The sequence below is a fragment of the Erithacus rubecula genome (assembly GCF_903797595.1).
Source record: "Erithacus rubecula genome assembly, chromosome: 4".
NCBI classification, from domain to species: Eukaryota; Metazoa; Chordata; class Aves; order Passeriformes; family Muscicapidae; genus Erithacus; species Erithacus rubecula.
Window position 1 is genome coordinate 54028403 of NC_136686.1, and position 16965 is coordinate 54045367.

Sequence of the window (16965 nt, forward strand, 5' to 3'; positions counted from 1 at the left end):
TGTAGAAAAGAAAAAATTGAAGCATATACACAAGAGTACCATTTTACACACATATAAAAGACTTAGTGGAACTAAATTCTAATGCTGCTGTTAAAATACATTAAGTACCTGTGCATTTTATTAGACATACATAGCTAAATTTTACAGCAAGTGTCTCAGTGTTTAAGATGGGCTTTATTCTTACAAATGATTCAACAGGTGAGTTCCTAAAAATTAAACAACAACAGATAATTAAAACACTTGCATTCTAGTTCTCAGGTTACCCTGAGACACTGACTACTGACTGGTCAGCCTCAATTCTGTGCCTGGAAAGATCACGGAGCTGAAGACCTTCCTAGAAGCTCCATGCAGGCACACACAGAACAGTGATGTGATTTGAGACAGCCAGCATAACTGACCAGAGCAAGTCCTGCCTGAGCAGCATTTTGGCCTTCTACAATGGAGTGACTAATCAATGGACAAGGAAAGGCTTTACAGGTGTCACCTACTTAAGACTTCTGTAAAGCCTTTGACACGGTCCCCAAGAAAACCCTCCTCTGTGTTGGAGAGAGGAGTGGATTTGATGGTGGACTCTTTGGTGAATAAAGGATTGGTTAAATGATCACATCTGGGAAGCACTGGCCAGTGGCCCAATGTTGAGAAGGATATCATGATGAGCAGTGTCCCTCAGGAGTTCATACTAAACCCAGCATTATTCCATGTTGGAGACATACTGCAGGACCAAGTGCACCCTCAGAAAATTTGCAGATGACCCTGAGCTGAGTGGTGTGGTTGATACACCTGAGACCTGGGATGCCATCCAGAGGAACTTGGGCAAATTGGAGAAGACCATGGGAATCTCATCAGGTTTAACAAGAACAAGCGCATGGTCCTGCACCTAGGTTGGGGCAACCCACCAGTATCAATGCAGGGATTAGGGCAATAAACATGGGAGGACTGGTGGATTAGAGGCTGGAGAGGTAGAAAAGCCAAACGTGTCCTGGGCTGCACCAAAAGCAGCATGGCCAGCAGGTCAAGGGAGGTAATTCTCCCCCTCTACTACACTTTGGTGAGACCTCCCAGTGGGCATGGAGGCATCCAGCTCTAGAGTCCTCAGTAAAAGAAAGGCACAGACCTTTTGGAGTGAGTCCAGAGGGCCATGAAGATGGTTAGAGGGCTGTAATGCCAAAAAGGTTTTTGGGCTTTATACAATTTCCATGTAGTTGGAGCTCTGTAGACTACTATTATATAGTTATATAGCTCCTAACTAATTATATTACTTTTCCTACTCCATTACCTAAATTTTAGAACAATAAGCTAACCTTTCTGGAATCTTATTTAGTCTTGCCCCTACAGTGTGAACCAGGAACATCTTTATTTTCTCTTTATATTGTAGACATAATAAATGTAGGGTTAGAAGGTAGGGGCAACTTCAGTGGAGAGCAGAACCAAAAGAGGGGATTACTTAATTAACTGTTTCTCTAATTGGATATTCCTGTTAAGTGTGCTAATGTGTTAAACTAATAAAATTGTCAGGATCCTGTATTACATGTGCACCTTGCCATATTTGCACCATGAAGGACCTTCATTAAAGGAAACAAATTTTTGTTATGTTAATATTGTTTGGCTTGTGGCATCAGGAATAGCTGGACCACCTTTCCTATGAAGACAGGCTGAGCTAGTTGGGGCTGCTCAGCCTGGAAAAGAGGAGGCTCTGGGCAGACATTGTTGTGGCCTTTCAATACTTAAAGGGAACTTATACAAAGGATGGGGACATATCTTTTGTCAGTCTATATTGATATGATATGAGGTAATGGTTTATATGTGAAAGAGTATGGCTTTAGATTAGATATAAGGAAGAAAGTTTTTTTACATGAAGATCGTGAAACACTGGAACAGGTTACCCAGAGAAACTGTGAATGTCTCATCTTTGGAAACATTCTGGGTGAGGGTCTCAGAGCAACCTGATCTAGTTGAGAATATGTCCCTGCTATTTGCAGTGGTGTTGAACTAGATTGCTTAAAGGTCCCTTCTAGCCCAAACTATCCTATGAATTTAATATTTTAGTTATTAAACTATTTGTCATTAGCTGTCATGTTACATTCTCCCTAGCCAAAGAATAGCTTCAATGAATTGTCCCTCCCCTTGTAGATTTCCCAAGGAATCAGACATCCCAGTTTTGAGTTGCTGAGCATGCTTCCAAGGACAGACTTTCTACAAGAGTTTTAATAGCACCTACAAATCAGATAGACATTTTCAATCAAGATCGCACTGCAAAAATATTCTTACTTCAATACAATTAATATTTTCCTAAACTTCCCAAAACAATTATTTTTAAAGTGAGCATTTGCAAACATTCTAATTAGAGACATGATCACTTGTTAGAAGTGTGAGCAAAGAACCAGCTGAAATGAGGCCAACCCAAAAAGAGTATCTGTAAAACCCTGTCTGCGAACTCTGTCCCAAACTGAAAGGATACTTTCTGAAGAAGCAGTTTAAACCCCATTTGTCACTCTGTTTTTCAGCTGCCTCATTATTTGACATAATTCTGTGACCAATGAGTATGAAAGAATTTATATATCCCCACAGATTTTGGACAGAAAGCATCTCAACTTGCTCACACCAGCCAACTATCACTTCTACTTAAGAGACAGCAGTTACTTTTCACAGAAACATTGTTGCTTTATGGTATCTTATTATGAAGGAATAATGTGGTATGAAAATGCTTCAAATTAATATGATTAATTTAATTTTGGAAAAAATTATTTTTTTCTGGTATACTACAATACATTTACAGATACACTTCCTGTCTCCAAGGAGGAAAAAGTTTAAAGCAATTGTTCTAACAGCAATCTTAGGAGTATCCTTTTACTGCATTTAGATTCAAAGACTTCACATATTCCATAAATATTTCATGGGGAATTTTACAAAGAAAACATGTCATTAGTTTACCAGCTTTCAACTGTACAAGCAATTACTGGAGTGATTGCCCACTATACCTAAAACACATGAGGGCAAACAAGCCAGTCTACAAATATTTTTCTTGGAACTACAAGCCCTATCCATTATAAATATATAAAAATTAAGAAATATTAAAGGAGTTCAAAATTTCTCTGTATTATATACTATACTAATAATACTATTAATACATACAATGTATGTATTATTCATTTCTGATGTAGCTGTTATTTCATTAAGATTACTATTAATGGCTACATGAAGTGATGGCCTGCATGAGCAACTCCATGATAGATATGATAAACTAGATTTACATGGTTTATGTTCCTATAACATAAATTTCTTGAATATTTTAACTATACAAAGCTGGAAAATTCTTTCAAAGGCACAGATGCACAGAACTGCAGCTCCCCCAACAGCACAATATAATACAGGCAGTACATATAGAAAATAGCTTTAATAGTGGGTTTGTTATTACTATGGCAACCACAGCAACTGGTTTTCAAAATGAAAAATAGCTCTGTTAGGCACTTCATTAATTTTTTTTTTTTTTAATCAAACACTGCCCTTAATCTTCTCAATGGAACAAAGAGTTATTCTGAATGCTGCAGAAACAGGAAATAAAGTCCAATCCACCTTTGTAAATACAGGGTAAGAGCCTTTTCAGATCCTTTGCTAGAAAAGACTAGGAAAGTACATCTTGTCTGCTACTTCACATAAAAAGTCAGAAGCAGATGAGGTTGATGTTCCATCATATAAAAAAAGCAAGTGATTAGGAAAACTAAGGCAAAAAGAAGATTACTGAAACTAAGGCCTGCAAGACATGAAGCTAGTGATGGAAACAATAAGTAATGGAGAACAACTGTAGCAGCAGAAGATGCATTTCATAGTTCTCCCAAAACATTGAATTCTTTTGCATCATCAACTGTTTTTATTTTTACATTAATGCCATTGAAACAGTTTCTAACTTTTCAGGTACAACTAAGGGAGAAGCTACTAAACCCTATTCAGAATATTTAGAGGAAAAAAGAAAAAGCAGCTCTTGCTAATTAAATTATGTGTCTTGACTCCAGTGGTTGCACTGGAAGCATTATTTTAGTCTAGCTTTACAGTAGGTTCTATTATATCAAATTCCTGTATAGGGCTAGCCCCTAACCTCTAATCCACAGTTTTTCTCATTTAACTGCAAACATACATTATATCCAGAGTAGTTGTCCATTGTGGCTAAAACACACACAGAGTATACCTAACCAATAATCTGCTTCAGAGAGGCAGCATAGCACAGACATACACAGGGAAACTTGCTCCACTGTGTTAACCTTCCCAGACAAGTTTTATGTACATCTTCTAGTTCTGGGCATGCTGCTAATGAAGTAACAATGACTTATGTTCCTACTTTATGAGCAGCAAAGAAATGCTGGCAAGACAACCTAAAGGATTAATAACACTTCCTTGAGCCTTCATAAACTGACCAACAAGCCATATGTGCCACTCATTAGAACATGTACATTGTTAATCTTGATGTTCAAAAGCTTTGGGACAGAGTATGCTCAGAGTTCCCAGTAGTCTTGTTGGTGACATTCCTGGTAAGTCCCTCCCCTGCCACAAAGTCTGCAAGACATCATGGAAAGAGGCAAAGCTGCTCCCTCAGCCTATGACTTCAAGAGAGACTACTCATCTATTTTACTGGAAAATACAGATTTCACAGTCTAAGTTCAAAGCTTTCATGATGCTATCAGGTAAGAGACAGCACACCAAAAAAACAAACAAACAAACAGCCATACAAACACAAAAACTACAAGAACATTTCATCATACAGTACCTCTCTTTCTCCCAGTTCATCCAGATTAAAATATCCCTGTTCACTGTATTGTTCACCACATGGCTAAGATTCACAGCCTGTTTTTGAACACCTGATCATAAATCAGTGCAGTGATCTCCTAAAAATTCTGATCAAACTTAAATAGACACAGAAAAGCCCTTTTAATTAATCAATCTTGCAATTTGGAGTGAAATGCTGTCTAAATTCTTTTTTTTTCTTTGATGATCAGTTAGTCATAACTACCAAGGCAAGTACCTGTGTGTACACAGGAATTTGAATGATAAGTTTTTTCATTTATAACAGCAACTCCTTCACATCAGCTGACCTTAGGAGTCCCACCATAATGCCCTACAGTCAAATCCACTTGCAAAAAGACAGTACAGAACTCCACTCTTTGTTAATGGAGCCATGAGTATAATATGGAAGTTTTAAGGATTGTGCTAAGAGCACACTTTCTAAGCAGATCAATGGTTTTAACCTGAAATGCTCTCTGTGGATGTCCACACAAAAAGAAACAGCTTACACTCTAAGCCATTTTCATTCTAACAAAAATCACACAGATCTTTGATATATAGGCAAGAAGTCCAGAACCTCAGAACTAGGCTCTGTGTAGTTGACAATAGCTCTTATCCATCTATTAATTTGAGTCATACTTAAATACCAAAATTCTTGACCAAAAAAAAGGGGAAAGCTTTAAAGTTATAGGTTCCTTTTTCAGAACTGAGGTTTGTTAATAGGAGCTGCACCTGTTTAGTCTTACTCTTTATCCTCAATAACATCTTAATTCAATGATAGGCAGTGTTTGGAACACAGAACAGTGTGAGGAGTCTTCGCTCAAGTCAAATTTTACTAATCCTTGATAGAAGATAACAATATTAGTCTGCAATTAAACTGCAGTTCTTCTGTAAGGCTTTTGATATAGTCCCCCATCCTTGCCACTGAAACTTTGTTGAGGGATGGGTGCTAGATACAGACATTCAGTCAGTTGCTTATCCAAAGGGTTACAGCCAATAGCTCAGCTCCAAGTGGAAGCCAGTCACAAAGTGTCCCACAAAGGTCCCCACCAGGGCCAACTCCATCTAGTGTCTTCCTCCAGGACACTGACAGAGGGATCAAGTGCACAGTCAGTAAACTGGCAGATGACACCAAGCTGTGACACAGTGGATTTGCTGGAAGGAGCACACCCCATCCAGGAAGACCTGGAAGGACTTAAGAGGTGGGCTCAGGCAAACCCCATGAAGTTCAACAAGGGCAAGTGGAAGGTCCTGCAGCTGGACTGGAGCAATCACTAGAATCAGCACACGCCTGCAACTACTAGGTCAATCTAGGATCTTAACAAAAGAAAAGCAATACATCCTGAAGAAAAAAACTATGCAAGATCTTCTCAAAATTGCTTCAAGAATCCATTATCATCTAGTTACAATGAAAAATCATTAATTAATATCCTTACACAGTATTATTTTGCTAGAGCAGTAATCAGAATAAATGCTTACCATTAAATGAAAACACAAGTTATAAGACCAACCCACAGAAAATAGGAAGACAAAATACTAATCCTGCAAAAAGTAACTAAAAAAGGAATAAATAATGGATATTTAGCACTCATTTCTTCCAGAAAACTCTGAATTAATAAAAAACAATATTACGAAGTCTACTAGGAGAATACTGCCCTTTTTATTAATTTTATTAGCTAAATAGGAAAGTATATTTTGCTGATAAAAAGCTAACTAGAACAGAACAAAAATCAGAGAGGATACCTTTTGGTGATAATAATTTGAAAAGACAGATATGACTAATGGCACATCACAGCAAGCAGCAGTAGGACACATGTTAACTTTATACTATAGATCAACATGCTGAAAGAAGAATGGACGCTCACAGGATCAACTACAAGTAATTCACAGCTGCAGGGGGCATTAAAATTCTAAATGGCATGGATGTACTAGGAGCACAGAGATAAATCACCGTGTAGCCCAGTGCAGATAAATTAATGAAGCTGGGAACAAAATTAATCAAGTTCATTTCAATTAATGCATTTTGTAAAGTTATTGAAACTTTTCAATAGCACCAGTTTGGCAAGCAATTTTACAGGACATAACAAACTGCTGTTACAGAATACTAGATTTATGAGCCATAAGTGAAAGAAAAGGTAATTACTATGTTAGATCAGGTTTAATATAAATCTAGAATGGATGTGACCATGAATAGGAAAATCCTACTTTTCAAGATGCTGCAACAATACAGAAGACCACTGTGATGGGAAAAAGAGACATCTAACCTTTCCTTTCTGAATTTAATCTCTAGAGAACCACTCTTGAATTCTTTTACTATAGTACACAGACAACCAGCTATTGTTATGAAATAATCTGAAGTTACAACATTTTTAACTCCTGTAAAATTCTGTAATTAATTTTTCCCACCATGAGATTAATGAAAAGTACAGCTATTCTTTAGATGTTCTGTAAAACTTCACAACATTATCCACTACTTCCATAGCAAAGCACTAGCTAAGACAGCACTCATCTTGTAGTGCTCTCTGAAAAGGTGGTTTTTTTTGAGACTTGGTCAGAAGGATGAAGAGAAAGAGATGAGTTTTTTTAAAAGTACAATGAAAAGTGCTCTTGAACATACACAGGAACTGAAGTAAATTTAAGATGAAAATACTTTACAATTTTCATGGGTGCCTTTACAGGGCCTTCTATTATTTTTATCAAGGTAGTATGATAAAACTTCAATATATTTTATTCAGCTTGGGATTTGCCATGACTAGGTAGAAAAAAGTGACCCTAGCATGCAAAACTATTTTACAACTTAAGAAATTAGTTGATTTGGCTCTGAAATAATGCGTGTGTTATGTCACATTACAATGTCATGAAGGTTTATTAAATCAAGAAAACACAGCACACCAAGCTTACCATTGGTTGCTGTTTTACTTAAAAATGTTTCTCATGTCCAATTACATACTCATTAGCCACACGTGTAAAAAAGCAGAAAAATAGTTGATTTGAAGCTAAAGGAGGAGTTCAGGAAGTGCTTGAATCAGCAATTTTTTTAACTGATATTAAAAACCCATCATACATCTGCTATGCTGAAGTTGCAATATGCAACAACTTATTGGTTGCTTTGGCAGTTTTTATCAACACTGTTTAGATTGTGCTTGTACAGTAAACAGCTCCCTAAAACATTTTACAAGGCCACTAAAAAACCACAAGTCTAATAAAAAGAAGTAAACTTTAGTCAGAAACTCAGTAGACATACCTGTACTGTTCCTCTAATATTTACAAAGTGGTCTGTGAAGGAAAGCAAATTTTTTCTCAGAAATACTCCCTCCATACTACTTTGTTAAAGTCCTATTCCCTCCTCTTAAAGCAAGCAACATCTTCACTCAGTAATGCAAGGTCCATTACAAGGAAAGACAAGACCTGAAATTAAGTAAGTCTACAGCAAACTGACTGCAAGTCAAGCATAAACACAGGATGATTGCACAACACTACTGAGAATTATTCCTGCTGAACAACCTGGCATGAACTGCCAGGAGTGGGAAGCTGTGCAGACAAATAGACCCTGCAGCCTATTCCACAGCTGCCTCCTGAGCTCAGCTATGCTACCAACAGCCCCACCCTGCTCCCTGAACCTGCACCCATGCACCTCACTATGATCTGACAGGGATCACTCCTCACATCCCCATCCAAACAAACTGCTTCTTACTCTTACAATAGGCTCCTTCTACTAGCCCTCAGTTCTTGTAGTAACCACTTATTTCCACATGTTCAAAGTATCCAGCTTATGGACCAAACCCAACTCCAAAATCTGTTAGGGGCTTCCAACGACTGAAATAAACTTCACTTCCAAATTTATACACATAGTCTGTCTTTTTGAGAGTTTTCTTGCTAAAGAACATACTCTTTCACACCTCTATTAGGCACACAGGACTAAAATTGCATTTTACACTATCTTTACAGGATAATGATTATTCAAGTGTGACTGAAAGGATTTCAAGATCATTTGTATCACTTTGTACACATAGTCAATGCTGGTTTATCCCGTTGTGATAAGAGAATATGTGTGTGACATGGCTACAGTTCCACAGATTAACTTACTTTTATTTTGCTTTGAAAGGACTTGTTACATAATCTATTTCAATAATATGCAAAACTATATCAAGGAAACAAACAATAGAAATACTATTTCTGATACTTCTGCATCCAAACAAAACCAAGCCTAATACTTGCAGTTATGAAGACAAATATTTACAAAAATTTCTCCATGTCTTTCTAATTTAATTCATTGTGACAAACAAAGCCCAATTATTTGTGGCTCTAACACAAAACACACCGACACATACCACTCACCCTACACAGACAGACAGAATAAGCCATCTGCAACACAGTAGCCACCTATCCCTATATTACTCACCACAAACTTTAGCTTGGAGCCTATTTGTCTCGTTTCTACCTCAGCACATTTTCAGTACTGTTCTGAAGAAAAAATGGGGGGGGGGGGGGGGAAACCCACAAAAAACACCCCAACAACAAATTTAAAAACTCACCACACACAGTCTGCAACACTTTCCCAGGCTACTGCTGTCATTGTAAATCAAGAATACTATTTAAACATAATCTCCATTGTAGCACAGAGCTAAACCAAATATCTTCCAAAATGCATACATTAAAAATGCATATAGACATGCAAACACACAATTCTGATGGATTGAGCATAGGACAATAAGCATACACATGTTTGCATGTGTATATATGTGTGCACACACTTTTCCTAACAGGTACCAACAGCCCAAGCTCTACTATCATATATGATTACTCCTAAGAGCTTCATGATCATCAAGAGCTTTCATGTCATCAATAACAAGTTTATTTCTTTCACTAAAAAGAATCATTCATTACTTTTAGATAGATTTAGATATATGCACTATTGGACATTTACAGATATAAAAGTTTAAATATTTGCATCAAAAAAATCAAAACTGGGTATAAAATTCTATTAACACAACTTCAAACTGTAATTATCAGTTTGCATAGCAAGAGAAACAATAAGCTTCCTATAAAAGATGCAGAAAATGCATTATTTAGTGGTTTGCATATGAAATAATGAGAGCCTATTAGATATTTTTCACACGTTAATATTGTGGAAACATATTCAAACTTCACTTTCCTACATGTATTTCAGTGTGAGACTCAGAGTTCAACAGCAAAAGAAAAAAACAACAAAACCAAAAAACTAGTTTAAATAGCATTGACTAAGTTCACCACAGGCAGAATGATTGCACTCCTAATAAGAGTGGAAATTTTCTTCCAAAATTACTTGAATTTAATCTATAAATCAGATTTATTGGCAAAGTATTCCCAACTTATTAGACAGCAAAAGTGAAAAGGATAGGTTTAAACTGGACTATGTCTTTTCTCTGAGTTTGCAACTTCACGTAACAAAGATTTCTACCATCACAACATTCTTAAGCTATGAGTTTTCATGTCAGTCACAATCACAAAGGTCATAAGATCCATTAGATCAAAGAGTTAAAATGTGATATTTAATTATAATTTTCAAGTTTATGTAAGATATATGTTTTAAAACCCCCCTTTATTCACAGTTACATTTCATAAGAACATCCTATAACTCACTGAAATGCTCAACCTCGTGCAGTTACTATAGTTTCCATAACTGTACTTCCCCAGCATCAATTTGGCAATACAACACAGCATAGGGGGGGAAAAAAAAAAAAGCCTCAACTTGGACTGCATTATATTGAAAAAGCCTCATGACAATAACCAGGCAGGGAGCATCAATTCAAGAACTGCAAACACACAATTTCTACTTATTTCTGTAAGTTTCCTGGAGATATCTTCCAGAATAGTCTACCTCAAAGACATTTTATTTACTATTTTGCCCTCAAGTTCTCCAAATGCAGTGTACTAATTCTGCTTCAGATTTTCACTTGGGATACAAAGCCATTTGATTCTGTGATACCCTCTCAGCACTTGTATTGACTATTCAGCAGCTAAAATCCAGTATACAAAGGGAACAGTCAAGTTATCTGACAATACATTTGTTTTCTCATTGACTTGTTGTCAGCCTTCACAGATGAGACACAGAACTACTGTATCAGCCTGTGAACATGAAGAATCAGGCTCACTGAGTACATGACCACTAATACTTACATGCCCCATCGTTTTTCGCTCCTATCTATTTCCAAGCATGAAAGTCATGCTTATATACCAAGCTGTTCTATTATCAGGCATTAACAATAAACACAGCTAATTATACTTTGGAGTTTTTTTTCTACAGAGATTAGTCTAGTAAAGAAATAATGTGAGAAAGAACAAGAAGCCATCGAATGCCAGATGCATTTTCAATGTTAGATCCTAACCAAACTATATGCCAAGACAGTACATTAAACAGGAAAATTCTACACTTTAAGAATAAGTTAGATGTATTCATAGGTCCTCTGCAAAACACTCACCAAGATCTGTATTTGGGCCAGCAAGTAGCTGCTTAAATTTGTCTAATCGAGATGCTTCTCTCTCAGTTAATGCAGGAGTAACTGAGGTGCTGAACTCTGCCATTCCACTTGTCAAGGGAGGTATGGAAGTTTGTGGAAGTGACTGTGATCTCTGCATGGAAGAATTTTCACTAGCATTATCTGAAGGGAAAAAGAAATACAGCAGTAAGCCTCAGCTAGTAAGATGGCTACTAAGCTATTGAATTTAATTTGAAAAATTGAAAATAGAATTCTGTTTTTGAAAAACACAAACTCAAGTATAGCAGAAGTTTGGACTTCAAATTACTTGGATTTAGCAGAAGGAGCATTTCTCTTTGGAGAAGTAGTCCAGAATTAAAATACGTCAATTAGACATCATATCAATAGCAAGGCTCATGGATTTCTAAAATCTGTGTTGCTAAAATCTGTTTTCATTGTCTCCAACATTCTTTAAAAAAAAAAAAAAAACCCCCCAAAAAAAAAAAAAAAACCACACCAAAAAACAACCACTGAGCAATCTTGAAATTATTGCAATTTAAAGCTTACTTAAAACCATGGAACAGATCACATGAGAGTGAATCTCCCAGTACATCAGCATAATTTTCTCCAGCTTTTCAATATATTTTATTTATATTTCAATTATAATATATTTATCATTTTCCACAATAATAGTATTATGATTAATTGCATATATCTTGGTGCATTTAACAAAAAAGAAAAACATTCAATAGTGGAAATTGCTTCCAATTTTGGATTTTTTTTTAAGGCTGAAAATAAAAAAAAGCTTAATTATTCTTGCCCCACACATGCATTATAATTTAGTAAGACATGCAGTCTTCCTCTCAAACCACTTGTGATAAACAGTATTTTCCTGAAATATTAATAAAGGGTTGGGAAGGGTTTACTGTCTTACAGAGGCAAATATGGTAGCTCTCATCCTTTAACTTTCAACATCTTTTTTACTTTTCAACATACCTAATGAACTCGATGTATGACCTTCACTGACTGATTTAACAAGCCTATTATCACCACATGCAACTGAACTCAGCTGTGCAAATTCCTCTTGTTTTTCTTCCTGTAGATGTTCTTCCTGAAATTTATGCTGTTCTTGTAGCTTGCTGTGATTCTGAATTACTTTGTGAGCTGTTTCCATGACCACTTCTGTATTTAAGTTTTCAGCAGCTATTGCTAAGAGTTCATCATCATCATCTCCAAGATCCCAAGCATCACTTGTGTTACTTTCAAATTCCTGGAAGGTGCTGACTTTCTTCAATTTCACTGGAGTTGTAGGTGGCTTTGAACCTGGTTTTATCAAGCTGTTCACAAATAAATAAACAATATTTAGAAAACTAGTAAGGAAACAAAACACTCTGGGTAGGACCAACCCCAAAAGTTCATGTTGCCACTATATCCACCCATGTTGCATACAGCTGAAGAAATCTGAGAACAAGGGCTGTAAAAACTGACACTCTGTTGCTTTGAATAGAAGCTAAACAAATCTTTCTTGCCTTTTTTTTTTTTTTAAATACAAAAAAAAAAATCAGACAAAAAAGAAGACCAACCACAAAGTCATGTGAAAGGATTACTACTAGAATAGCTTATAAAAAATAAAAAAAGGGCACACTGCACTGCTCTTGCTTCATCCATTTCTGCAGATTTCAGCCCTTTCAATGCAATTGCTGCATAACAGCAGAGGAGCTGCAATCAAGCCATGGTCTACTCCTAAGTCAACATAAGCAATCACATAACACAATCACTGTCATAAACAAACCAAGTCTCACCTTAAAACCCATTAAATCTATCATTTCTCCCTATGCAGGTATGCCAGCATGGATGTTCTTCAGAACTTTGCTCTTCTCAGAGGAAAGATATTTTTTCTAGTTATTAGCCTAAGTGGACCCTGATCAGCTGACAACCTTTTGCCTCTCTGCTGACACACAGTATGAGACATGAACCATGTACCCCTCCCTAGCCTGGCACTTGTTGTCACTTACAGTAATGCAGAGCAATCACATCTCCCTTCAGAAATGAGCTGAATGAGGTATAAAATTGAGATGGTTCTTAGTCTGTTCCCAAAAAATAAAGAAGTTGCTGCCATGAATTTAACTGTGCTTTCACAGAATGGGTAAGATGGGAAGGGATCACAGATGGTCATCTGCCCCAAACTCCCTGCTCAAGCAGGGTCATCTTGCACAGAATTGCATCAAGAGGGTTCTTGAGTTTATTTCTGACTCCCTGTCTCTCCATCTGGGCTAGTTTTTCTTTTTTCTGTTAAGACAAGGCAGGCAGAACTACAAATCAGAAAAAGTTAATACTTAGTTCTCATATAGTGTCAATTATAATATTTCTGCTATGTCTTACAGGGAGTACCTTCCCTAACAGGTGCTACAACACACCTTCCCCTGACTTGTCATCAAGGTCTTGATCTAGTTCTACCACTTCAAGTAATAAGCTTCTAATTTCTTTTACCTGGTCTTTATACCTCTGTATTTTGAACCAATTAATCTCATTTCTTTTAATTCCACCCTTCAGCTCACACACTTCAACTGCCTCCTGTGTCATCTGAAAATTAACTAGAATGTTTATTTCTTGTACTATCTGAAACCATTCCTTGAAAAAAATCTAGTAGAAGCATGATGCCCCTCCAACCAAATACTTGTCTCTGAACACTATTTTTTTTTACTTCACTACAATATCCCATGTATAAGGCATTACAAATAAATAGTAACAGCTGGCAATCTATGTTACTTAAGATCTGAAAGAGCTGATTTGTTCCTGCAAATATGGTAACCATCAGGAAGTCACAAAGGAGAAGTCAAAACAGAGAAGTCAAGATTATGACAAAAAATGAAAAAGGAAGATTAACAAGGAGCTTTATAGCCAACAGGAAAAAAAAAAAGAGAGGGCAGAGGAGACAAAGTACTAGGAATATTTAAATACTAGTTTAACTTACGTTCCATGCAATAATGGATCAAAAGGTGGATGCTGAGCTCCATACACATGTTGAATACTAAAAAAAAAAAAAAAAGAGTTATCACCAAAGAAAAAAAGTTAAACAGTCAATAATAAACAGAAGTTAAATGTTCCAACAGTTTTCTAGTTTCAGAAAACTACATGAAGCTGTAATCGATGTGCGTGCTAAGAAGTAATTTAGTAAAAATCATAGATTTGCTAAACAGGAAGTCTTTGTGAGACCTAAGCTAAGGCTACTTTGTTTTTCTAACCAGGAATTAAAATAAGAACTAAGTTAGATGTTGCAGTAAGAACCCACAAAAATTGTCTTCTCAAACCTATCATTTCTTCATCTCTTGCAAACAAATTCAAAATTCTCAAAGAAATATCTATAATGATTGCATCTTCTATGTACCTTGTCAGCCAAAATCCAACCAGACAATTCTTAACTGTTACTAAAGTACAAAGATGACAAAGCTACAGTAAAATGCAGAAGGTGACAGGATAGAGAATAAAAGCCATAGGAGTATTGAAAGAATACTTTGAAACACGTTTCCAAAGACAGACTTATTCACTAGCCTCTAACATTACAAAATAGCATGTTGTTGCGAGAAAATCAAAACTCTCTAAAAACTAAAAGTTCATTTCCTTCCATTTATTGGGTATAAAACTATTTTGTAAGTAAAAATGCCACAGAAGACATATCAAGACTTCCATGTAGCTTCATAATAGAAATTATTTCTACAAAAGTCTGCAACTGCAAGAGAAATAAATCATAGCAACATCTACCCAAACCTGTAATAAAAATCACATTGAACAAACACGCCCTCCTGACATACCAAAAACAAACTCCAGACCATAAGGATAAGTAAGTCCAACCTTAGGAAACCTGAGATAGAACCAAGCCAAAAAGACTGCAGTCAAGACAGATTTTAAGAGAGACTTAGACTTTCACAACAGGTGCAGCATCAACATCAGTGAAAATAGCCCCAGCGGCTACTGAAAATGGTGGTTTATCAAAGCTGTGAACAGTTTTTCTGTGACTCTATGGAAATAAATACCCCACCAGCCTTTCCATAGAACTTGACTCCATCCTCTCCACAGGCCCACAGAACACAGAGAACCTGCCTTTTCCTCACTCCGTGAATAACTGCAATGGAAATCCACTCAAATAGAAAGTAACAACAATCCTCTCCATGTCATGAAAAAAATAAATAGAAATCAAAGCACATTCTCCACAGTGTCCTTGTTTTTCCACAAGACTGCAACTGTTTATAGACCCTGTGCAAGACAGGAAGGCCAGAAGGGTTTCACTCCTGAGAGATTCTGCAAAGTTACAAAGAAAACATTTTAGAAGGACAACAGTTAAATGGAAAAAGTTAGTTTGTAACTAAAGAAACAAAACCACTCCCAGTTAGTGCTTAGGGGTAAGGAAACTGTAAGAATGTAAATGATGAGCTGGACTATGTTGCTGAATGCACATAAAGGGCATATAATACAGTTACTGTTCCCCAAGAACCATAAGTAGATATTACAAAAAGAATATAGAAAAATGTACTGTGAGAACAATTTAGGGATGAGACCAGAGAATGTTATTACTTAATAATAATTTGAATACATATTCCCAGCCTAATGTAACGGTAAAAATAATTAATGTGACTTCATGGATCTATTCCCTGAAAAATCTTGAATGGGAGAATGCATTTGTAGCTCTTTGCACTAATACAACGACTGGTCTGCTGGCCACACTTCAGGAAGAAAGCTGAGAAATTGACAATATTTTGAAATACGTATCAGAAACGAAAACATGTCTCTATGCCTAGAAAATGCAGTTTCCTGCAAAGTATTTCAAAAATATCATAAATTATATCAAGTTTCAAAACTTCCTAACTTGGTCCTACTGAGAGCTACAAACACAGTCAAAATATCCCGGCGAATACATTCCCAAGATCACGTTAACTTTCGCAAGCATGATGTCAGACTGGGAACGCACATTCAGAAGATTATTTAACAACCTTTCTGATGTAAGTTAAGCCAACGCTGACCACCAGCGCTCTCCAGCAGATAACCGGAGGTGCCCAGCGCTGGGAGGCTCCGAGCGCTGGGATAACCAGGGGCCCGGGCGCCAGCAGCGAGCGACAGGACACGGTCCCTGAGGGGCCGCCCACGGACCGCGAGGCCGCGTCGAGCCGGGCGGCCGAGGGGCAGGAACGCGGCGCTGGGTCACAGCGGAGCCGCACGGGCACAGCCGCCCCCGCCCGCCCGCACCGTCCCGGGGCCCGCGACACCGACCTTCCGCGGCCCCCTCACCTGCCCGGCACCTTCGCGCCGCTCCGCTTCCAGAACTGCTTCCTGCCCCCGTCGCTCGCCATGGCGGCGTCACCTCATCCCCGTCCGTGCTCGCGGCCCGGGCCCTCTCTCTCAGGATTCACTCCCCGCCATTCCCTTCCACAGCAGCACCACTGAGCGCGGCCATCTTGGGACAGGCGAACAACCCCGCGCCTTATTCGCTCCCCGGAGCGGCCCGGAAGTTCGAGCCAACCAGAAGTGAGATTGCTGCCGGGTGGGTGCGGTCGGGCCAATCGCAGCGAGGGGATGCTGGGGCGGGCGGGGGCGGCCCGGCCCCTCACGGAGCTTCCCGCCGGTGTTCCCGGTCCAGAGCGCTCCTGTCACTCAGGGATTGCTTCACGGCGGCCCCGGCCCCTCACGGAGCTTCCCGCCGGTGTTCCCGGTCCAGAGCGCTCCTGTCACTCAGGGATTG

The 16965-nt window shown here is 38.0% G+C and overlaps 1 protein-coding gene across 1 annotated transcript in view; it reads right to left on the minus strand.

The window, feature by feature from the left end:
• Window positions 1-16712, minus strand: part of TBC1D22A (TBC1 domain family member 22A) — a 135763-nt gene extending 119051 nt beyond the window's left edge. The window contains exons 1-4 of the mRNA XM_079303965.1: window positions 16515-16712; window positions 14206-14262; window positions 12228-12568; window positions 11235-11414 (exon numbers count right to left, since the gene is read on the minus strand). Coding sequence (XP_079160091.1) covers window positions 11235-11414; window positions 12228-12568; window positions 14206-14262; window positions 16515-16576 — 640 coding nt within the window. The 5' untranslated portion in view covers window positions 16577-16712. The remainder of the gene's footprint in view (window positions 1-11234; window positions 11415-12227; window positions 12569-14205; window positions 14263-16514) is intronic.
• Window positions 16713-16965: the final 253 nt, after the last annotated feature.